The sequence below is a fragment of the Typopeltis vanoorti genome, chromosome 21, assembly GCF_054136105.1.
Source record: "Typopeltis vanoorti isolate ZY-2024b chromosome 21, IOZ_Tvanoo_1.0, whole genome shotgun sequence".
NCBI lineage: Eukaryota > Metazoa > Arthropoda > Arachnida > Uropygi > Thelyphonidae > Typopeltis > Typopeltis vanoorti.
In genome coordinates, this window is record NC_143569.1 from 4,582,551 (window position 1) to 4,607,203 (window position 24,653).

General features: G+C 34.5%; 1 protein-coding gene across 7 annotated transcripts in view; it reads right to left on the reverse strand.

Annotated features, from left to right (window-relative positions):
* LOC150094601 (cell adhesion molecule Dscam1-like) overlaps window positions 1–24,653 on the reverse strand; it is an 823,608-nt gene that overhangs the window by 33,739 nt on the left and 765,216 nt on the right. For 6 of the 7 annotated variants that reach the window (XM_090411254.1, XM_090411255.1, XM_090411256.1 and 3 more), the window contains 2 exons: window positions 18,643–18,869; window positions 5,175–5,238 (listed from right to left, as the gene is read on the reverse strand). In XM_090411254.1, the coding sequence (XP_090267380.1) occupies window positions 5,175–5,238; window positions 18,643–18,869 (291 nt within the window). Of the gene's footprint in view, window positions 1–5,174; window positions 5,239–18,642; window positions 18,870–24,653 lie in introns of those variants that run through there. The other variant, XM_090411259.1, reaches the window with a different exon arrangement.

Consider the following 24,653-nt stretch of genomic DNA (forward strand, 5'->3'; position numbering starts at 1 on the left):
TAACGACGTGCTAGCCCTTCATCAGAGGTAGAAAGGAAACGCCCTTCGAATCTGAATTCGTACAATACCTCAATTATTCTGGAGCAGTATACATACTTTTTTTTCTTAATTCATACCAAACAGTTATCAGGGAATTATGATTTTCCTTCTCTCTGAATTTCAACCAAAAAAAAATTCCTCAAAAAAAGTCTTTTTGCATCTAAGAAGAAAGTGCGTGCCTCACTGTAGAGCATGCAAAAATGATAATAAAATTTCGCATTTCCCACGTCTTTCCAGTGTATCATTTGTAGCTAGAAAATAATCCGACCCCAGAATGTCGACATGCACACCCTCCCTTGAGAGGAACGAATTTAAATTATAAAACAAAAGAATAATTTCTACTAAACTTTCGATTCTTTTCAACCTTCCTTGATTATTCCGAAAAAGTATATTTTTATATAAAGAAAGATTACAATATGTTTATTAAAGGAATGAACACAGTATTTCATAACACTAAAATATCTTTATACATCTATTGAGTCTGTAGACTCATCGCGGAAGGTTCCCTAACGTTTAGGAAACGAAATAACCATCATTTGCAGAACACACACCTCTGATATTTTTCTTTGCACTCACTGACACAGCACTCAAAGCTGACACTGGCAACCGAATCCATTCATTCATTCACCACTTTCCAATAAAAAAAATAATAAAAAAATCGAGTCCTCACACCCTTACTAAATAAACTATTAATTTACAGCCACTGCTATTCAACTTGTATTAGTCATATAGGAAATGATCTCAGTGGAAATATTCAGTTATTTGAGCCCTGTGGTCCACCGATAGTAGCACGCCTTCTCCTCGACTCCTTCATAAACTACTCTGTCTATTAATTAATAATCCTTCTATTTACCTCAACAACTTCGTATCCAAACTCATTTGCTTCACTTATATAACAGACTTCCATGCGGTATTTCTGTCAAATGCATTTGCACAGTCTGATAGTATTATAGTGTAGTAGCCATTTCCTTTACCTAACTCAGCTGTTACGTTATTATAAAAAATGAGTAAATTACTCAGGCATGACCTACCCATTCACAAAATCATACTGATTTCCCCCATATAATATCCAATTTCTATCCACACATTCCTGAATTAATCAACTTCTCAAATACCTTAACCAACCACCACTTCTGTGATGCGAATGTGTGCTAGCTGTTACCCCATAGTTGTATTCATAACAAGTTTCTGTAATATCGTACATACCTGTTTCAATATCATCCCTCGTCACGTCTGTTACTGCAATATCTGTCTGGATGGCACATCTTCGCCAAGTGACACTGAGTAATTCAACTATTTCATTTGCTTCAAACACCCAGCTGATGGTAACATCAGCTATCAAAATTATTCCACCATAGTCATTCTTCATTTTACCTGCCGCATATACTGAAAGAACTCTTTCGGATTGCCGATGGCTCGCTCAGATAATTTCTCCACGTATTCTGATTTTGACATACCACAATGGTCATCCTTTTGACCTGGAATTTATAAGGCTCATGAGATTGCTGATCGCCTTTCTCTTTAAATTTCTCCCTGAAGTCTTTCTTTTAAGCACCTCCTGCTTAGTGATGCTACTCATCCATTTAGTTACTTCTTTTTATATTTTCTGACCCTCGGCATTCACTCTGCCATTCCCTTCTTAAAGCACCTCTTGCCCATGTGCATCCTTACTCTGTAGTGTGTCATCCCTAGGAATCGCTCCAAGCACTCTCCTGAATTTTCCATAATTACCAGCTCTTTAATTCCACAAGTAACTCTTCTTTAGTGAGAAAACTACAAACAACAGCGATTTGTAGTTTTGACCTGAATCAGTTATCGCGATTGAGTGAAATGATACAATTTCCCACTTTACGGGAGTAATTAATCAGTTAATGCGATTTTTTTACGTTATGCGAAATTTTAAGTTACACGAAATTATTTTTTTTCTCCAATCTGCAGCGAGCAGAAAAGCTGGAAGTCACTAAAAGACATGAAAGTGACGCTAGTAATACAATGACTGTGCTAGACCTGTGATACAGCGAATCTACAGTTTGGAGTCCAAACTGTTTCTGTTTCTTATTTAATATAGTCCAAACTTTGGACTATATTAAATAAGACCAAAGAGTACAAATAACGAGGAAAAGTTGCTCCTACTTCTTTAAGAAATGTAGATCACCCGAAATAGAAGCCATTTAATGATCGAGATGGAGCGTCGTCTATCACTCTGGATTGAGTATTATATCCAAAAAAGAATACCTCTTAGTATAAGGAACATTCAGGAGAAAGCTCTCAATATTTTTACCTCATTGAAAGAAACCAAATTTCAAGAGGAATGTGAAAGCTTTACTGTGAGTTTAGGATGGTCTGGCCGTTTTAAAAATCGAGCTGGACTGCATTGCGTAATAATAACTGGGGAATCTGCTATTGCAGATAAACTTCTGCGCCAAGTTTCCTGAAGCATTGCAAAGGATAATTCATGAGGCTGATTATGACAGTCGTCAAATATTCAACGTGGACGAAACGGTCTCTTTTAGAAGCGTATGCAACAAAAACTTTCCTAGCTGACACTGAAGCATCTCAACCAGGATACAAAGTACCTAAAGATCGTCTTACGCTTTTATTAAGAGACAGTGCAGAAGGCGACTTTAAACTCAAGCCTATGTTAGCTTACCGTGCGCAAAATCCAAGATCTAACATTATTGAAGAAATCAAACACAATTGGAAAAGAACTTGGATTTAATGAACTGGATAATGAAGGTGAGAGAAACGTGCTCGATTCCCATTCAGAAATTTAAGCGAGAATGATCTCCTTCAACTAGAAGAACAGCGTGCATATGAAGAAGATGATAAGGAGTGCGAACAAGAAGAGAATGTTATGATTATGAAGCTAATTGCAAAAGAATTTGAGCTAGTTTTCTATCACATTGAGCATGATAAGGAAATTTTGTTTGATGCTGATCCTGATATGGAACGAAGCTTCGAAGTCCGCCGAAATCTTGATAAAGCGATCGCCAGCTATCGCAAATTGCATGACAAGATGAAAACGTCCAGCACGATTCAAACATCATTACTTAATTTTTTTGTAAAAAAGTAGCTCAATCAAATGTTTAAACATTAAAAAAAAATTAAGCAATTGATTTTTATTAACTGTGATGATTTTATCCTTTAAATATAGCTTATACTGTAATTCTTTTCCAAATTTCGCTAACTGATGGATGAATTATAATTACGGTATTCCTATTTGTTTATTGTATTCGCTTAACGCGATTTCGCTTAGTGCGCATTAATTGATGGGTTAATTAATCGCGTTAAGCGAGGTCACTGTTCCAGTGAATTGGCAAACATCATTTCTTCAACTTGCTGTTAGGCCTGTTAAAATAAGAGCAGCAACTGTCCAACACCCGCAAACTCATCGAACCTGCTTCTCCTCTTCCTCTGTTATTCCATCTACCTATCCTCAGGAACAACCTTCTCCGTGATGTGTTTCCCAACAACTTTAACCTCAAGCTCTTTCATATCGTAAAAAATATCATATATCGTAAAAAAATGTCAATAAATTTTTTCTTTCTCAATCCTTATCTGCACCTCGCACATGGCACTGGTGTGCTATAGGTTCGAGATCCTCTCGTGTGGGATCGTATATATATAACGAACTACATATGTTGTCCTGTTAGCCACTATATCACTCCAGATGGCCTCAAAAGTACTTTTAATTTCACTGACTTCCTCTGTTTCCCTCCTACTATTTTTGGCTGCAATTCATAAGCTATAGTCAGTAATTCCCTGCTCAAATCTTGTTAGTTCTATTCGTCCAGAAAAATCTACAGCCTTCGTGTTCTATCCCAATAACTCTATGTCAGACATGTCTCACTAATACCAATAATATTTGGCCAAGAAGAACTAAGGAATGCTCAAAACTCCTCCCTCTTATTTGAATGCGCCTTGCGTAAGTTAGCGTACTGGACCCGAAACTAACCCTACACTTTTTTACTGACCATCCCATTTCGATTCGCTACCTAATTTATGATATCAATAATAGTCGCAGCATCTCATAGATTTAGTGCGAGTATTATTTATATTATTCAATGTTACTACTGTTATTTATATTATTCCCTCAAGTTTACTTACAAGTTAAAGTTATATATGTTCGTGTCCATTCATATCCTTGATGAACATCTGTAGAGGATATAAGTGAGTGCGGTCGGTCTTCCTCCCTTCCTTCATACAAACCCCGAAGAGAATGTAACTATATAAAAAACGACAGATCTCTTCTGCGCTCAGAAAAGCCATGTCTCCCCATAAACCCTTTACCATCATAATGATTTTATATCAATGAAATTCTATTGCCAATATCGGAAGCTGTAAAACTGCAAATGCTTTGAGATCTCTGCACCTGCCATCTTATTTCCAACCAATCGGATAAGAGCATTGACTGGTCACATGATAACTCTTCTCCACGAGTATGACAATGGATTTAGCAGACCGCTGCTCTGAATTTCGATCTAATTATAAACATGATTAGTACATGCCACTCGACAATCGTCAGTACTGCTGCACAGATTAACTGGCTTCATGCAGAGTAATCTAAGGTGTCACTATCACGTCTGAAAATGTAAAACTGAATTAAATGTAGTTTCTTGAAATATTTTTAAGGCTTAAAACGTATAGCTGAATGCATCTTTTCGCTGATTTCCCAGAAGTGCCTTAGGTTTCAGTCCTTATCCGACTTTATACCAATAATTTCTTTACTAATAGTCTTGCGTTGGATTATGAACATCGGTTGCAAATTCAGCAAACTTTCTTTACACTGCCATACTTGATTCAGCAAATCTCAAGAGAAAAAGTTTCCATTAAAAATGACTGCTACATTCTTAAATTTCACTATTCACAAAATGAAGTGAAGAGATAAATACAGTATCAGTGTAAAGTAACGTTCCATTTTAGTAAAAGAAATGTTTCAGAATAAAATTTAATAAAGAAATATTCGTATGCAAGTTTAATCTTAACAGTTTCTCCAAATAAACATATATGCATTTATTTATTTATTCATTGGAAAACTGTCTCTGGAGCCAACCGAGGTTGGCTCCAGAGATCACAATTACTTTAGAAACGAGTACTAGAAAAATACTCGCTGAAAGAAATAAATGCTGACTTACCTTTATGACTTGTTGGATGGTATATTTCTGCTGGCTGCTCATACGGGATATATCTCTTTTCTGTCTAAAAGATATTTGTATGTATGAATGTTTTTACCAGCATTGAATTGACAGTATTCAAGATCTTTTGATGTCTAAATTATCATCAACTCAGAAAATTGTAGGAAATTACTTTTTTTAAAAAAGTTTGAATAAACCTTATATTATCCTGAATTGTGATTTCTTAGTAAGCAAAAAAAAAAAAAAAAAAAAAGTTAACTGATCATTACCACTCCCCCTTTGTAATCGGAGTATAAACAGTGCACTCAATTTGTCATGGAGTGCATTGTTTATACTACGATTACAGAGGGAGAAGCTCACCTCATAAACGTCTTGTTTATCCGATGGTTGTTTCAAAATATTTTCTCATATCTTAAAATTAATCTCGATTAAATGACTTATGAACGGAGATGACTGAAAACAGCTTGGATCTAAACATAATACATTTCAAATCATATATGAAAGGTAACAGTGTAATGCAAAGTCAAAGAACTCTGCAATGACTAGCGGGAGGATTTAAATTTACTCAGGAATTCTGGGAAACCGAAAGAACTCAGCAGATGTTAGAAAAGAATAAACAAGTGTTAATAGTTACTGATGTCTGAGACAGCTATAGGAAGTTACAATTTTTCTCTCTCCTTCCTGCATACAGCTTCAGAGAAGGCAATAAAATATATCATTTGCGATTTGGAAATGAAAAATATAACACTGTATTCACAGAAAATGTGCATTAAACATTCATTTTCTTTTAATCTGAAATGTAAACTACTAAATGTGCTCAAGAAAAACTGATTTCTTCCCTTTGGATAATGCTGTGCTTTGGAATATACATACATCAAACTTGTCCATGCGAAACAAATATGCGACCTCTTTAAAATGTCCCCCACGATGAGAATGTTAGCACGCAGAATCGGCTTCTTTAAGAGGAACTAATGATAAGCATCACAGAATGTGCATCTTTGTTAAGCAATTATTAAATGAGAGGAGTTTAAATTTTTCTGAAAAAAAAAAAAAAAAAACTCATCAAGTCTTGTTTACAGATACTGCATTTATTACTAGAAAGGTAGTAACGACAAGAAATAGTTTCATTACCACTACATTATTTCACTGTAGCAGCTTTGGATATTGCGAAAGTTCTGTTCAGATATGTAGTCCAAGGTTTCTCAAAGCAAAAGGTGTGGACGTATTGTCATTAGACAAAGTGAGGTTTGGATTTTCAGCCAAACGAGAAAGGCTACGGATATACAAAAGGAAAGAAAAATTAGGTGAAACAGATAAGTACTGCAGTATGAAAGAATGAGATGGGAAGTTGAAGATAAAGATCAGTCCATCATCATGTATATTAGCATCAGAAAGTAGCTAGCAGTTAACTTCTAAAAATTAAGATTTGAATATAGTTAAGTAAACTAAACTATTAAGGTTTGTCTTTATTGCTATGAAACTCTCGGAAATAATTAACAGCAGCGGTACAGGTTGACTGTTAATGGACTTTTCCAATACCATAGAAAGGATCGGATTAAAAGGAAAAAGTTATAATTTGATGATAAAGATGTGACTAACTTTGTTAATATAAATTACAGGATGACTTCCAATCTGAGAGATACGTTAACATATTGTAAACATATAACGTGCTCGAAAACTCACTGAAAAGTTCGAATGATATTTAGAGTATAGTTAAATATGCGCTAAGACAGATAGCAGATGCCTATGGAACATCTCACGAAGCCCGCTGCTGGACATTTTCATTCTTGGCCCTTTGGTTAATTCCACTTAATTAGAAGCTCTTTCTTCCGATGCGAGTCTTTCAGTGAAAATGAATATTCCTGTAATTTGGACGTTATTAAATGTAATTAGATTCTCATTTAAATATCTTCTAGAAGCGAATTGATGCTCATGCGCAAGCAGTAGCAATCTGTTTATCACATGCTCGCCAAGAAATCACATGCTCACCAAATAATATAAAACAATTGTCTCATTTTTCAAATTTATGTTGTCGATATTTAAAAATAATTTGAAGTCTCGAAGAATTTGAACAGAGAGGGTGTAATCGAAGATAAGGAGCAGTCCATATATATATATATATATATATTTCTGATTTAATGCGTTAGAGAATTCATATAAAAGAAATAGGTTTATATCAATTAGATTCACTTTATACGAAGAATAAAGTGCGAACATTCTGAGCATGACAAGACCTAACTTACTGATAATCAGGGTGAATATAAATATCAAACCTTTTCGTTGATGCACAAGAATGGCTTAAGCAACAAATTGAAGAATATTTCCGAAGATAAATGTGAATATAATTGCCAAAACTTGTTGCGATTTTAAGTACACACAATAGCTGTATGTACTTAAAATACTTTGAGGTACAACTTAAAGTAAAATACGCAATTTCCTATTCAGTATTTTTTTTTCTTTAGAAATTGAGACCCAAATCTCCTTCACTTAGCCGCTACGACAAATAAGACATTTGCAATTAGGTCGAATAGACAGTTACCTATCCTCCCATAAGACAAGAGTAAAAATATTTTTCAACTAAAAGCGAGTTAACTGGTCTCGTGCAAAAGCAGAAAAGCGAGTTTTCCATTCTAAAATAGAAGAAATCCTTGTTTAAGTTGAGTAGTACTACACGTGGCATCTCCCTGAGTGATAGTGAGTTATGCATTGTTCTACCGTGAATAAAAGTTCAAGAGTACCTGAGAATAAGCGGACTTCATTGATAATTTCCTATTCACGATTTTCTAACAATTTATTTACTATATCTTAAGTATTTGATTTTATCAGTTCCTGTCTTTTTGTCTCATCAATCAGTTTATACGTTCCTTTTCTTTTCTGTCTCTTTCCTGGTATTTTTAATTGAAAGATCAATTCTGCACATCATTAGGCCTCATTCTTTTAAGTAGTGCTAGATTAGAATAGTTACAAAATTCTGGAATACTAATGACATAAACATAGTTTTTCAGATTTTCATTCTGATATGGTTCTGCACAAATGCTAACGGTTCAGTCAGTTTATTTTCCACAGTCAAGAGTGGTCCAAACCTCATTTTTATTCAAACCGAAAGCGGATCCATATTTTGAAACTGATTTGAATAGAGTATTTGTATTGCTAGCACATTTTGGATGATTTCTTACATGATAAATTTTTAAAACTGGCTTCCCATCACCGCAGATTTGCTTATTTTGTTTTCTCTTTCCATTTAATTAGTTGTCTTAACATAAACATGAAAAGTTACAGCAGACTTCAACAAATAAATACGTTTTATGTTGATTGACTCTTCAGAATGCTGACATTTTTCAGTTACCATCTTATTCCGATATTATTGCTAATTTTCATATCAAATTTGATTACACTCAATTTAACATCACACCATTTCTCTATACATTTTTATCTCTAACTCTTGATTTACAACTTATAAAGTTTTAGTAGTATAAATCCCCCTCCCCCGAATGCTGTGTTTTCTTACGCCAGCTTTCTCTTACCCTTAAACATTTTTTTTCTCTTCTCTATTATGCTTGCAAAAATATTTCCAGATTTCCAGCAGCATTCAAAACAGAAATTTCCTACGCTTTTCACTTTTTTATTTCTATTAAGGAATAAAAATAATATTTATTATTATTATTATTATTACGTGATAACTCCAAGGAGTCATCGAAGGAGAGTATTATATTTGTATATAATTTTTTATCTTATAGTCCGTATAATGTGCACCAGTACAATATTACGGTTAGTAAAGATTTATGTTTGTCTCAGAGATGTAGAAATAAATGAAGTTTAATGAACGTGCATCATAATATTTGCACTTTTATCATACATCTATTGGAATTCTCAAATAGATACTTTTTGCAATAAGCGCTTTCACTACTGATCTTAAAGCTGAATACGGAAGATTGTCTTCAAATTATAGTTTTATGCATCCAGATGAAAGAAGACTGATGTTTAGCTTGTCTTGACTTCTACCGAAGGGTAAGCTGTCCTTCGGTAGAAGTCAAGACTGTGCGGCTCTTCATGTAGTATGCTTCTGCTAATAATCTGAACCCTGTACTTATTTTATTCATGACTTTCAAACTTAACACATCTTTCCGACATTTTTCTTTGAGGAACAGCGAATATTTGTAAAAAAGGCAATGGTTTTTTAATTTTATTTCCATAAACCTAGACTAAGCAAAACTAACTTAACTGCGAAGAAAGAAGAATCGATTACCCACTCCTAAATAATATTGATCTCGTCGGTGGCAAACGGCACTGTCGTGTTGCATGTTTTCGCAAAAAAGCCTATCACACAATAATGTCTTAGATTTTTTTTTTTTTGTGTGTGGTGGGGATATAGCCCACTACATGTACTCATGTACTATTGCCTAGCTCACTAGCATCGGCCTGTACAATAATCCTCGTCATCTCAAAGGCGTCCTTGTGTTCAGATCAAATTTCTGTACAGATAGTCGATTTCCACATCATTTCCTTCACACGTTACACTAGCAGTTGCAGTATGATGATGATCTGAATTACTTACTTGATTGTGTATCCTCATTATCCATTAGTGCTAACATTATTCTCCAGGAATCCTTTTTCAAGCAGCGAGTGATTGAAAAATTGAAAAAGGATACCGCGTGATTTTCCCCCAGTCATGGTTATTAATGTTCTGTGGATAAACCACGATGCATTATTCACCAGCATAGTCCCCTCTGGTGATTGCCATGATTGATGTTTAGGTTATTTACAGCTGACCTACAGTGGAAATCGAGACTATGCTGCTCTTTATGTAGTGTGCTACTACTAATAATATGAACTGCGTACTCAATGAATTCCTGGTAAATCATTTTTACAACTAAATACAGAGACAGTCGTACGTGGAAGTCCCTGGGTTTGTTTCCATTAGATTATTTTAAATTGTGACCAACGTATTACCTGTAGTCTTTAGCTGGTCTCCTCGTTGCGTGGAGGAGGGAAAAAAAAAATATATATATATATATTTTATCTTTCAACTTATAACTCACTTGGTGTTATCTAGATGGAAACACCGGGGTTCGAACCCGGTCTAAAACGCATAGAAACGTCACAGAGCTTTGCACTTGGTCTCATATGGAGCTAGCAGGGAGTTTCTTCTCGGAAGCTGTTTATATATCTCGTGTGTATATATATATATATATATATTTTTTTTTTCCCCCTCCTCCACGCAACGAAGAGACCAGCTAGAAGACTACAGGTAATACGTTGGTCACAATTTAAAATAATCTAATGGAAACAAACCCAGGGACTTCCACGTAAGTTTCTTAGTAGAGGTAGCACCATTACATTTCCACTAGTTGATAATGTTGTCTACAACTGATTTTCGTTGAGGTAAATAATAAAATAAAAGTAGAATAAAGTTTTTTTCTCACATATATGTAGCCATTAGTGAGAATGAGGCATACAAACTGGTATCGTGTGTAAAAGGTGCAGTACTTTTAAGAAGGGTAGACGGGTTAAGAGAGCAAGGACGCGCTGCTAATGACATCAGATGACCTGAATCTAGTTAGTGTTGAGAGCTATGATTGTAGCACTAGTGACAGTATTTCATGTGGCAGTGAGTTTGACGCCATCTGGTATGAAGTGGAAACTAACAAGATGAATTACATAGTGGGGTGTTGTTGCAGACCTGGTGAATCGGTTGCTAGTGATAAAGAAATGCATGACTAAATAGAGACGATGGGCACGAAAAGAGTAATCATAATGGGAGACTTTATTTATCCAAATATTGATTGGGTAGTAATAAAAATGAAACTGAATGAGAAAAATGAAACTGAATTTATTTAGCTGTTGAGGAACAACTTGGTCAAACAGCATGTGGCAGAAGGAATTCTAGGTTTAAGAACGTTGGATCTGATTATAGTGCCAAAGAGTGTTTCTGTTAAAGATATAACTATTCTGCCTCCAGTTGGTGAGAGTGATCATACGGGGTTCTTACTCACTTGGGAAGTGGTTAAGTTTATGAATATTCCATTCAGAAAAGGCTACATTTGAACTAAAAAGCAACAATTATAACCAACTGAGGGGTATGCTGAGTTCAGCGGTTGCTGGATGGGAAGCATTTAAAAAATACTTATATTATGCAATATCAGAATGTTTCATGAGAGTTCGAAGAATAAATTGGATAGGAATCAAATAGATGCGTAATCTTATTAGGCAAGAAATTCATAAGAAACGAGTGATGTGGAAGGAATACGGTCTGCATAAGGATGATGTCCGTTATGAAAATTATAAGCAGCAGGCTTATAATTTTCCAGAGGCCAGAAGAGTCATAACTATTGTACGGAAAGGTAAGTCTGAGTATGAAAAGAAGCTCTACAAGCTGAAGACAACCCACGAGAATTGTATCGATATGCTGCAAGTAAAAGAAGGAATGAATATGAAAGAATAACTCTTCTGAATGTAGATGATATGAGGGTCACAGATACAGAATACATAATGAGGTTTATTTTCTTGATCATATGAATTAGTAAAATAATATTTGGTTTACAGATCAAGTGTTGATAAAAATTTATTAACTCTACCAACTAGTTTCGCCACACTTTAACTGTTGGCATCTTCAGAGCACTGACATATAGGCTTAAAACAATCTCACAATTATGAGTAACTGTAAAACTGACAAGAATAATTACAAATAAAATAGCATCGAACGTGAGTGAAACACGTACCACGTGTACAAGGTTAGCTAGCTGTTGCTAAGGGCCTTCCTGTAGTTTGTGTTGAAGTTCATTTCTTGTAATTGTAGAGATCTAATTAGGGTTTTCCATATCTCTGGGAGTATTAAACCTTGATTTCTGTTAAGTTTAACAGTAGAACGAGCGACTGTGGCTGCTTCTTTGAAAATTATTGCATGGTAGTTTTCCTCTCTGTAAGGGGAACAGCTTTTGTTCCACTCGATGATATGGTTAGTTGTAGAGAAATGAGACGATAGGCCAGAAATGTCCTGTCTGTTGTTTTTTACGTAGCCAATGTGCTCCTTTTGCCTGATTTCGAGGATTCTTACAGAATACGTTGTTCAACTCATGGGTGCCCATTTTAGAATTGAAATATTGGAATGTATTCAACATTCTAAGATTGAAATGTTAGAATGTTGCATACACTATCAACCTATCAACCTAGTGTATGCAACATTCAGTTCACTGTTACCTCTTCTAAAGAAACTCAGGTCTATGAAGATAAGGTATTAGAGCAGTTGAACAATCTGAATAAGAATTCAGCAATATTTTTTTGATTTTTTTTTATCCCATGGTATTATTACACCAGATCATAGAGGTCAAGTTCATGTATTTTATACAGCGCCTTTTCTGGGTTGTTATAGAGTTCACATTTGGAAATATTCATACAGTTTAGCAAATGCATTGGTGATACTTCCTCAATGTTACAGATTTTGCAGTGGGGAAGACTTTTATGCCATTGCTAAGCTGGATTGGTCTTGTGTGGCCGGTTTTCAGGCGAGAGATCATGGTAGTGACACTGCGATTAAATTTGGAGTTGATGGTAGCTCCTGGATTTTCTGCTAAGTATCAGTGGTGAGTCATGTCCTGAAGAATTGTTTGTTTTATGTTTTCTTTTTGGATGGTTTTAAAAATATCGAAATCTGTGGTATCACTTGATGTTGCGGCCATTTTTGCTACTTTATCTGCAGTTTCTTTTCCCTTTAATCCCACATGGGATGGGATCAATTGTAAGATTATTTCGGAATTTTTATGTACTTTATTTGTGTTTTTGCTATGTCTCTAAGCATTTCTTGATGACTAGTGTAGCAGTTCTTAATAGCTTGAAGGGCTGCTAAGGAATCTGTGAAAAATATAAACTCCTTCGGGTTTTGTTTGTTCAAATATTGCAGTGCTGTGTTAATGGCTATTAATTCTGCCTGGAATGAGTTGCATACAATACTGTTAGTTGTTTTTAGTTCTATATTATGAGAACCATAGATGAGTATGCCACTCCCAGAATTGCCATTTGGATTTTTGGAGCCATCTGTGTAGATCTTTGTTGAGTCAGGTCCATATTCCATTATTTTTGAAAGGGCTAATGATCTCAAGATTTCAGGGTTTTCTAGGCTTTTTTTTCTCATGTTTCCCTATTTCAGAGTTGATAACTATATTTTTCCTGTCTTGATTTGGAGGAAATGCTGAGTATTCGGCTATTTTATTTTGGACAATCCAAGGGAATTTTATTTTCTATGATTTCATGCATTGTTGATTTTTTCTTTATTCTGTTTGTTGGTTTCCAGTTTTTAAAAAGTTCGCTTGTTCTATGATGTGCAAGGTTGGCTCTTTTTTCTACAAATTTGGTAAGATTTTCTTGCCACCTAATTTTTAAACGAACAAGGTTGGATTCGAATTCTGCCATTTTTCCAGGAGTAATTCAGCAATAGTGACTAATGGGATATCAGTACGAGTGCTAAAAGAGTGTTCAGCTGATCTGGCTATTCGTTTGATCACGCTATTTGTAATTTGAGTCGCAGAACAAGGAAGATTCTGCAGGAATGGAAAGAATATATGTAATCCCATTGTACAAGGGTGGTACAAAGACTGATGTATCCAACTATCGATCAATCAGTATGTCAGGAGTGGTGGTAAAGATGTTGGAAAAAATGGTTAGTGCTCGCATTCAGAAATGGGTTGACAGTGAATTTCTTACTTTGTAGTGAACAGTATGGTTTACTAAGGGAAGGTCATATTTTAACAACTCCTCACATTCTATGGTAATGTATCGATTGAATTAGACAAGGGGAATGGATACACCATGATACTTTTGGATTTTTCTAAGGCTTTCGACAGAATACAGCAACTGAAGACTACTGAATAAATTGTATAATATGGGTTTTAGGATATAGAATATTAGCCTGAATAAGATGATGGCTGACAGACAGATATCAAAAGTGGTATATGGGGGGATGTGAGTCTGCAAGATTTAAGGTAATCAGTGGTGTACCACAAGCATCAGTGCTTGGTACACTATTATTCAATCTGTACATTAATGATATTGGGAAGGATTTGACAAGCGATATACAGCTATTTGCTGATGATGCAGAGATATGTAGGTAATCAGGAATGCTGCTGATATGCAGTACTTTCAGAATGATTTGAATGTGCTGGAATTGTAGGCATGGGAAAATGGATATCATTTCAATATTAGTAAATGTAAAATCACGCTCGTTGTCGTAATTCGTTATCCAATGTGTTATTACAGTGGCGGGATTATGCTAGAAGAAACTGATCGGGCTAGGGATCTTGGAGTGTTATTAGATAGGAAGTTGAAGTTCAGGGGCCATGTAGCAAAGATTGCAAATACAACCAAAAAGATAATTGCAATGCTGAAACCAAGTTTAACCTGTGAAGATAAGACTTTCATTTTGCTTCTTTATAAGGTATTGATAAGACCTCATTTGGACTATTGTGTGCAAGCCTGGTCTCCCAGTTTCCGTTGTGATTCTGATAGAGTGGGGAGAGTGTAAAGGTGATGAATGATATCAGGATTGTGGGATACTGATTATGAAGACAGACTGAGAATTTGTGGACTGCAGCCACTAGCAAACAGATGAAAGAGGGATGATCTGATTGAGACTTACAAACTTCTGAAAGGTTCGTACAGGATTTCAGTTGATGTAATTTTTCATTTTATGGAGGATGGGGGAAAGGACAAGAGGACATCCTTGGAAACTGAGGACGAATTCCGCAAAGAAGAGGGTGAGGATTAGGTTTTTCTCTCGTAGGGTGGCGTGATTGGAATGATTATCCAATGGCAATCCATTCCAATCACGATGTAGTATGTGAAATCAGTGCGAATGAATTCAAGAATAAGTATGATAGCTGATGCCTGTAGTATCTTTCTTCCCTCGACGAGTCCGACTGCCTTGTCTCTCTCTTAATGATAATAATATTCTGCCCTTTCATTCAAAAGTCTGGATCATTTCAGAGTCAGCTTAAAAGAAGAATACATCATATTCATAACACTACTGGTATCTTTCATTATTTCTTTCAGAAATATCTTTTTGAGTGAAAAGCAGCTTTTATTAAATATATATATTAGTTCCTGTACCAGAAACGCTACTTCAGAGGTAAAATGTAAATGTAAAAACTAAATGCTGGCGAAACATGTATAACCAGTAGAGCGCAGTTGGAAAAACGATGGTACATTGCACCCTGCAACTTATCGAGAGCTGAGTTCGATTTCTGACATCACGAGGATGATCTTTATATGAGCTGAATGATATAATCACGTAATCACAAGAAAGATATTTATCTAACCAAGTATTTCGGTCTGGAAATAGCAGACCATCTTCAGTGGTATTACAAGAACAGTTTAAAAAAATACAAGCTAGAATACTAACAATAGATCGTTAAAATTAGAACACGCCGCGTGATGTTATATCACTAAGTATGAAACGGAATATTTTGAAGTAGAAACATGATTGAATTTGCTATTAAAAAAAAATTAATGAGTAATCTTGATTAGACTTTCCTAGATTTTTGATATAGATATACAGTCATTACGATTCAGGTTGGGGCGATGGAGCAAGGCTTCCACGCTTTCCTTGAACAAACGTTCGAACCTATAACGGGATCTATGTAAGAGGCGAGTCCTGGACCAAAGGATGCTGTGGTCAGTTTCAATCCCGTGTTGAGCCAATCCAGACTTTTTCAGGTTTGTTGTGAAGAATGGATGATTGATCCATTCTTCACTACTTAAGGCTAAACTTTCTCCTTCCAACATATCTCCTTCTGAAATGAAATCTTAACAGTCCTTGAGAAAAAATAATCACCTCATTATCACTAAAGCTGACAAGGGAAAAGCAACAGTAGTTATGGACTCAGCAAATTACAGAAGAAAACTTTCTCTTTTGCTTCGAGATCGCTCCACATATCAAGAAATTGATTATAATCCAACCAACAGACAACTAAAGAAATTAAATTCTCTCCTTGATGAAGTCATCAGTTTGGATAAAGACACAATTGAAAGATTTAAAACTCATTTTGCAAGACCTCCTAGATTTTATGGCCTTCCAAAAATCCATAAGATTGACTATCCTCTTCGTCCAATAGTAGATTGTATTGATTCTCCTACTTACCGTATAGCCAAATATCTAGCTAAATTATTGAAATCTTACATTGGCAACTCTAAAAAACTCCTCAGATTTCTTAGAAAAATTAAAAAATGTCTCATTACAACCTACAGATCTTATGGTTAGTTTTGATATAGAATCTTTATATACTAATGTACCTCTCAAGGAAACTTTAAAATTACTTGCTGACATCTTTCCTGAAGACATTATAAAACTATTCGATTTCGTAATACATTCTGGATATTTCGTATGTCAAAACAAATTTTATAGCCAAGTAGAAGGAACGGCCATGGGAACTTCTCTTTCTCCGGCTTTAGCCAACTTTTATTTAGAACATTTAGAAAAAGTCCTCTTCGCATCTATTTTCCCTCAATAATCTTTTTGGGTAAGATATATAGATGACATATTTATTATTTGGCCTCACAGCAAAAACGCTTTACCTTCCTTTTTAAACAGTATTAATTCCTTGCATCATCGCATAAAGTTTACTATGGAATTAGAAGAAAACAACCAGTTATCTTTTTTAGACGTTCTCCTCATCCGATCACCTTCAAATATTCTTACAACTACAGTATACAGGAAACCAACATTCACAGGTCGTTATATTCTTAAAGAATCAGCCCATCATCCATGTCAAAAAAACAGGAATTATAAAATGCCTCATCAGAAGAGCCCAAACTAATTGTTCTACTTTTGATTATCTACAGAAAGAACTTTCTACTATCCAACAACACATGAAACTCAATGGCTTTTCTGAAAAAAGTACTCAACGTCTTCTCAATTCTTATAATCCTCCACAAAACAACAAAGTTTCAATACGTCGAGTGCCTATTCCTTATATCTCCGGTATTTCAGAACCTATCGCAAGAATTTTAAATAAATATGATTTAACAACTACGTATTCACCTATTAACAAATTGTCTTCTCATTTTCCTTCTCCTAAAGACAAACGCTCAACTTTATCTCTTCCTGGAGTTTATCAAATTCCGTGCAACTGTGATCTCTCTTATTTTGGACAAACTGGACGTTCTCTTGAAAAAAGAATCCAAGAACATCAATCCCCCATTCTTCACAACAAACCTGAAAAGTCTGGATTGGCTCAACACGGGATTGAAACTGACCACAGCATCCTTTGGTCCAGGACTCGCCTCTTACATAGATCCCGTTATAGGTTCGAACGTTTGTTCAAGGAAAGCGTGGAGGCCTTGCTCCATCGCCCTAACCTGAATTGTAATGACTGTATATCTATATCAAAAATCTGGGAAAGTTTAATCAAGATTACTCATTAATTTTTTTTTTTAATAGCAAATTCAATCATGTTTCTACTTCAAAATATCCCGTTTCATACTTAGTGATATAACATCACGCGGCGTGTTCTAATTTTAACGATCTATTGTTAGTATTCTAGCTTGTATTTTTTAAACTGTTCTTGTAATACCACTGAAGATGGTCTGCTATTTCCAGACAGAAATATTTGGTTAAATAAATATCTTTCTTGTGATTACGTGATTATATCATTCAGTCTTATGTCGCAAGTATCCTTGAAACAACAAATTCTTTATATGAGCTTTTTCAGTTGAAAGTGATTTAAAATATCTCATACAGAACGTAGTAGGGTTTTCTAAAGGACGCTCTGGATATTTCATCCCGAATATAGGCAAATTGGGGTTGTATATTGCGTATGTATCGATAGAGGATTAAGTGTTATAGATTATTGATAATGTGGTGTATAAGTAGTTCTCGCGTTATGAGTTCCTGGGCTTGTTGTAGGTGTCAAGAGTAATAATACAGTCCAATTTAATGAGGTAAATGGATATTAAAAAATGCCTTTTAGTGGCATTGCAATTTCTATTGAAATGAACTTTCTCTTACATACACATAATTCAGTAAGTTCTGAAAAATTGCCATTTGTTTCAAAAAGAAAATGTATTATAATTACACTCCAGTGAATAAATATATTCATACATCGCTTCGCTTCAAAAGACCAACTTTTGTAGTTGTTCATTGTGAAAACTTACGAAATATCGAAAACTTAAAGTACCAATGAGTAACAGTTTTAACAACTTCCAATGTATGAGAGATATTGCCCAGAATACCAGGATATTATCACTACAGAGACTTTTGTTGCCTATCAATATGGCTGCATTCCAAATATTAAAACTATTGCACAACACAGCTGTTTAATGTTCTGTGGTTTGGATAAACCATATTTAAAAAACTTGTTTTGTTTATATAGAAAGTTGCTTTCATTATATTTTAGTATTCACATGGTATACTGGTCATGAAATATCTTTACACATTTTTAGTATAGCATCTAACTTTAGACAAACACAACTCGTTACTTACTTCTCTGGGTGGATATGGAATATCATAGGTATATCCACGACCGATTCCTTCAAATTTCCCAACATTTTCTGTATTATGCAGCCTGTATATAACCTCTTCTGTTCTACTATATATTGGCATCCTACAGCTATTATATGGAGTTGGAAAATAAGCTGGATCCTGACTCTGGTCGGAAGTTACAGAAAGGGGAACGTTTTCTGTCTTTGTGGTGTTATTAGAATCACTGCCTGTTAGAAAATACAAGTTTAAATGCTATAGCGCTATCATATCCAATAGCAAAAATAATGAAATTAAAGAGCTTATACGTATTCTTAATATGTATAACGAAGAACTCAACAGACAATATATCTGATAGCGTTAATTATTAAATTACACAGAGCGGCTACATTCAAATTAGCCCACTTGCGAATTTATGGAACTAGTCCGTCTCCACTTCCGTTTGATGAAAACATCATGATAGGTTTCCTTTGAAATTGCATTCGTTCTGTATGCGATTCGGTTTGGATTCGAAACAACATCAGATCTTCGTCCTATGTGTACAGCTTCATTTCAGAGAAGAAGAGGAAGGCCACAGAGAACTATCCTGGAGAATTCACAGGTTACAAGTTCTTGACCAAATACTGATGCACAGATTGTACAACGTGTCCTGAATATTTATGTGGTGAATCTAAAACAGACATGCTGGAAATGCCCTTTACTTCATGAATCAATTCCGCACTATTTATACATTCTAATAAATTAAGCAATTTTACTAATTTAAATCCAAGCTGGATAGATTATTTGCTCTTTCACATCAGTCATTTCAAAAATCGCACACCACAGTAACCGAGCTGTTAAAAACTGTTTCTAGGAAAACAAAGAAAGCTATTATGCAAGCTAATTAGAGTTTCCGAATCTCGGCAATTTTTCTGTCCCCAGTACTCGAGACTTTTTCCCCAAGTCAGTGCAATTAGGAGTATACAACTGCCCTCATGAAAAAATAAAATAAAATAAAATAAAAAATAATAATAATAAAAAAAAAAAAAAATATATATATACAGGGTGTTCGGGATAAATTTGACATATTTATAATTAATTATATTTTTCCGTAAGTTACATGTATTAACACACACTTCTCTTCATTTAAAAGTTTGGACCCTTCTTCATTCATATACAAGATGTCAGAAAGGATGGATAGCTGGAACCCACCTGAATCATGGAAGAGAATAACTTGTATCATGATGATTCGTGCCCGCCATCAAAATAAGGATATTACGACTGCTGCCCAATGCTCCCTGAATACAGTAAAAACAATCAGGCATGAACTAGAGACTTGCAATGGTGACTACGAGGATGTAGCAAGAAGAAAGATCCCTAGCAGACGATCTGATTGCGTTCGTACAGCAGAATTCCTCGCAAATCTGCAGGAACAGGTGTTGAAGAACCCTGGCATTGGAATTCGGGCTTTGTTCGTGGAGTTGCTAACTGTAGTCAAGCCCTGGATAACAAGGGTAGCCAATGGTAGGCCGTATGTATGGCAGCAGGATTCGGCCCCTTGCCACACCTCTGGGAAAAGTCAAAAATGGTTGTCTGAAAATTTCTACGACTTCACCAGTCCAAATGTTTGGCCTCCAAACTCCCCAGACCTTAACCCCATGGATTATTTTGTATGGGGCGCAGTTGAAAAAGACACCAATCGCACTTCCAGTAATACAAAAGCCCAGTTAATGGATAAAATTAAAACAGTTTTTGCGGCCCTTCCCAGGGAGACTGTAGCATCAGCTTGTTCGAGGTTCCGAAGCAGAATTGAAGCTGTGATCGATGCTAATGGTGGTTATTTTGAGTAAATCTTGTTGATAGTATTGTAATTAACTCTGCCTGTAATGTTTTTTTGTCAATTCATTAAATTTAATAGATACAAAGAAGATTTTCTTTTTCCTTACGAAACTGTCAAATTTATCCCGAACACCCTGTATATATATATATATATATATATATATGGTGATCAGCTTTTACTCGGTTGTTGTACATTTGAAAAAAATATAGATTTAATGACTATAAAACCGAGATAACATATAAAGATTTTAATGATAAATACTACTAGTTTCGGCATATAGCAGCCTTCTTCAGGTATTTATAAAGGAAAAGAAATGAATCACCTCACTCTTATTTTTAAACAAAATGGATACTCTGAAAAAACAATTAAGAAATTTCTTCTGGATCCTCCTAGGCAGTGCACAACAGAGACTATTAATTTTAAAGGTAGCATCTCCATTCCATACATTAGCACAGTCTCCAAAAAAATAGCTAAAGTCCTTAAAAAATATAATATCAGGACCTTCTTCACCACATTTCCTAAAATCCGTTCTCTAATCAGCCATCCAAAACCTACTCATCACAACCTTAAGTACCCTGGAGTATATAAATTGTGGTGTGATTGCAATATCCCATACTTTGGTCAAACTAACAAATCTATTGAACAACGGATAGAAGAGCATAAGAGAGACATCTCTTACAAAAGATCTCATGCAACTGCGTTATCCAGTCATGTTCTTTTTTCAAATAATCCTAATGATTACCAACAAAGCCACTCCGTTTGCTGGAATAGATCAGAAAATATCTTTCGCTGTGATGATGAGTTTGAGAGGAAAATTGTAGAATCAAGGGAAATCCTGCTGAACCCGGTCCACTTAAACAACAATTTAAGTTATAACATCCCAGATAGCCATGCTGCAGTTGTTCAATATTGGCGTTCACGTGAACCTGCACGCACAATTGCAATAAACAATGGCACGCCAGTTGGAACAACTTGAAAAAATACAATGTTTTTATGTATCGATTATGTGAGGCAATTTGTACCTGTAATTTCCAGTTTGTTTAGATAATTCAATGTTTATTAGTATTCTTTTCCTTTATAAATACCTGAAGAAGGCTGCTATATGCCGAAACTAGTAGTATTTATCTTTAAAATCTTTATATGTTATCTCGGTTTTATTGTCATTAAATCTATATTTTTTTCATATATATATATTAAGGTTACCAAGTAATTTTATAAGCTTGGTTATTTAAATTGGTTAGGGAAAAAATTAATTACATATATAATTTGAGCATATTTTTTAATTTAAATATATATTTAAAATATTTACATTTTTAATATGTTAAATAATAAACTGTTTACGTATTTTATTAAATGCAACATCTGTTGTATGATTATGGCGAGAGTAAAATTTCAACTAAGCTTTCATATCAAAATTTCTGAATCCGTCTCTCATTATAGCCACGGTATGTTTTTCAAAAGTATATTTGAATTTTGAATTTCAAAAATATTTCAATTGCAAAAAAACAATATTTGATATCAATCGACGTACATTTTGAGTATATAAGAATTAATCCTAAATTAAAAAAAAAAAAAAATGCGTCATGTGAATGAACACCAAAACTGAAATATATTTTGTTACTAATATTGGTCTATTCATTCGAAAATTTACTTATGATAAATTTAATTTTCTAACATAGAATTGCTAAGGCATTGAAATTTATTTTGCTCCCCCCCCCCCATAGTCTCTGACATGAACAGTTCAAAATAGTGAGGCCAATGAAATTTTAGCACTAATATAAAAGCAAACATACGAGCTCTGGTTAGCGATGCGTATTTTTTAAGTACTGTAAACGAAGACAATTCCTATGCCAAAGTTTTTATTCTCAAACTTCTCTGGTAAATTTCGAAACTTTTTTTTAAAAAAAGTATCTTTCTATATTTGGCTAAATGATGTGTGATATCCATAATATCCTCCATTTTACATGTTAAAATGATAAAATTAAGAAAAATTAAATGCTAAAATAATAACTTTTACCTTACCAACACATTATCAAAGATTTTCCAGATTTAAAAATAAAAAATTCATCATACATTTATACCATAAGTGTGTTGGCTACCGTAGTGATTTTTAGTTGTTAATTTCGTTTAACTAACGACCACCCGATAAGAGGAGTAATTCCGTGAATGAACCGACTCAGAAAAGGCTAGTGTGTATATATATATATATATATATATATATATATATTACATGAGGATGTTTCGTTGCACTCGAGTTATAGTCGTCATGATGATATTTGAAGGAAACGCAACTTGATGTATATAAAAGAACGAGTAACTATATTTATTGTAATCATTGAATAGTTTCACTGATTCGTAATAAAAATTTAATCATCTATGATCTATATGATACAATACTCATTTTGCTAAAATTAAAAATTATAATAAACCAAACACATTTCTCTTTCAGATTTGTAAATTTAAATTTAAGAAAGGTCTCGAATGTCGAAATAAGAAACATTTAAATTATTCCCGAAATTCCCGGTTCAGAAACCCTGATTGATAATGTAAATGATAATGAAGTATCGTGCTATATCGTAATGATGAAGTACTGACAGCCATACGTCTGCGTCAAGTCCGGAACCTTTTCAAGTACCTCACGTAAATTTAGCTTATTTGAACAGCACTTCCATTTTCATTCATTTAGATTCCAAATAACAGGTAGAAAAGTAAGAACTTGGCTAAACTTAAAAGAAGCTAAGCTTATAGTGTGCGCAAAATTCTAGAATGAAAATAATGAAATCGTCGGAGAGAGTAAAAAAAAGAAGGTCAGGGGAGAGAATAATGGGAAAAAAATCATAATCATCATGAATGAATAGTATTGATGCCATCCCAAGCGATTGTTTAAAAGTGCAATATAAAGTTGCTATACAGAATAATAAGCATTTTTTTTTAATTCTCGTGCATTCTTCTGTTATGGAGTTAAGTTTTAAGTAGCAGATCAGGTCTACCGATCAGGTCTCTCATGAATAACAAAGCCAAAAAATAAAAATGTGAAAACTGGTATCAGCGTGCTTTCCTCACGACAAGTGACTGCGATTTTCATTCATGAATTAACTTCAAACATCCTGACAACAGATCGCTAGGGTGAAGGAAGGGAGTTGAGTCGTATTTAATATGATAATGATATCCTTCAGCTGTCTTTATTAAGAAAAAAAAAAAACCAGCATTCATTGACAAGGCATCGAACTAATTTACGCCTGTAGCAATAAGTTCTCAGCTTACATAAGTTTCAGGGATCCAGACTGTGTATTTGTTACTCATTACTAGTGTTAAACATTGCTTGGCTCCTTTCCTTTACTATGCCATGTAAATGAAAGCGCGCATCATAAAAAGACTCGATATTTCATCTGAGGCACTTCTGTCATATATGTCTTTGGCTACCAAGATTTTTACTTCCCGTAATCAAAACTTTAAACTAGCAACAAAAAATATGGTGCTTTATTAAAATTTAAAAAATTGACAAAAATGCTTCAGAAAAACCATTACGCAGAATTTATTTACTTATAATAAATTTATTCACTTATAATGTGTGTGTGTATAACAAGTAGTCCGACCACAGAAGCGAGAGCTGTCGTTGGCAGACTGCCAAGAAGAGTCAATTCATGTTGAAGGGGAGGGAGAAAGAAATAAGGCGATGTACGAATTGGTCACCAACACGCGAAATCACGTGCTTTATACGTAAAATTTTCCCACTGTTACCCAAGCAAAATAGTTACCACTTTAAAAACTACAATGATCATAAAAGATAAGTTAATTTACCGACATGTAATAATAATAAACACTCATCCTACAATACGGACTGATTACCCTATTATCGGAATGGATTCTCCTTCTTTTGACATGCGCAGGTGTCGAAGGGTCTCATATCTGTGGGTATCTGTTCTAAAATAGAAAATTATTTTGAATCAAAATATCTGAGTAAAAATTGAATTTTTGTGTCATTTCAATGCATTTAGTCTTTAATATTAAAGCGAAATAGTATTATAAATATTTTAGTACTATTTATTTTGGCCATAGGGTAAAACTGTAATATGTTATATGGTAAAACTGTAATATTATGTAATTTTGTCGAAAAAAAAAAAAAGATATCTAAATTCCTATAGGGTATAACCAGTTTCTTTTCTCGTCAAAAGCCCGTCAACGATATTAATAC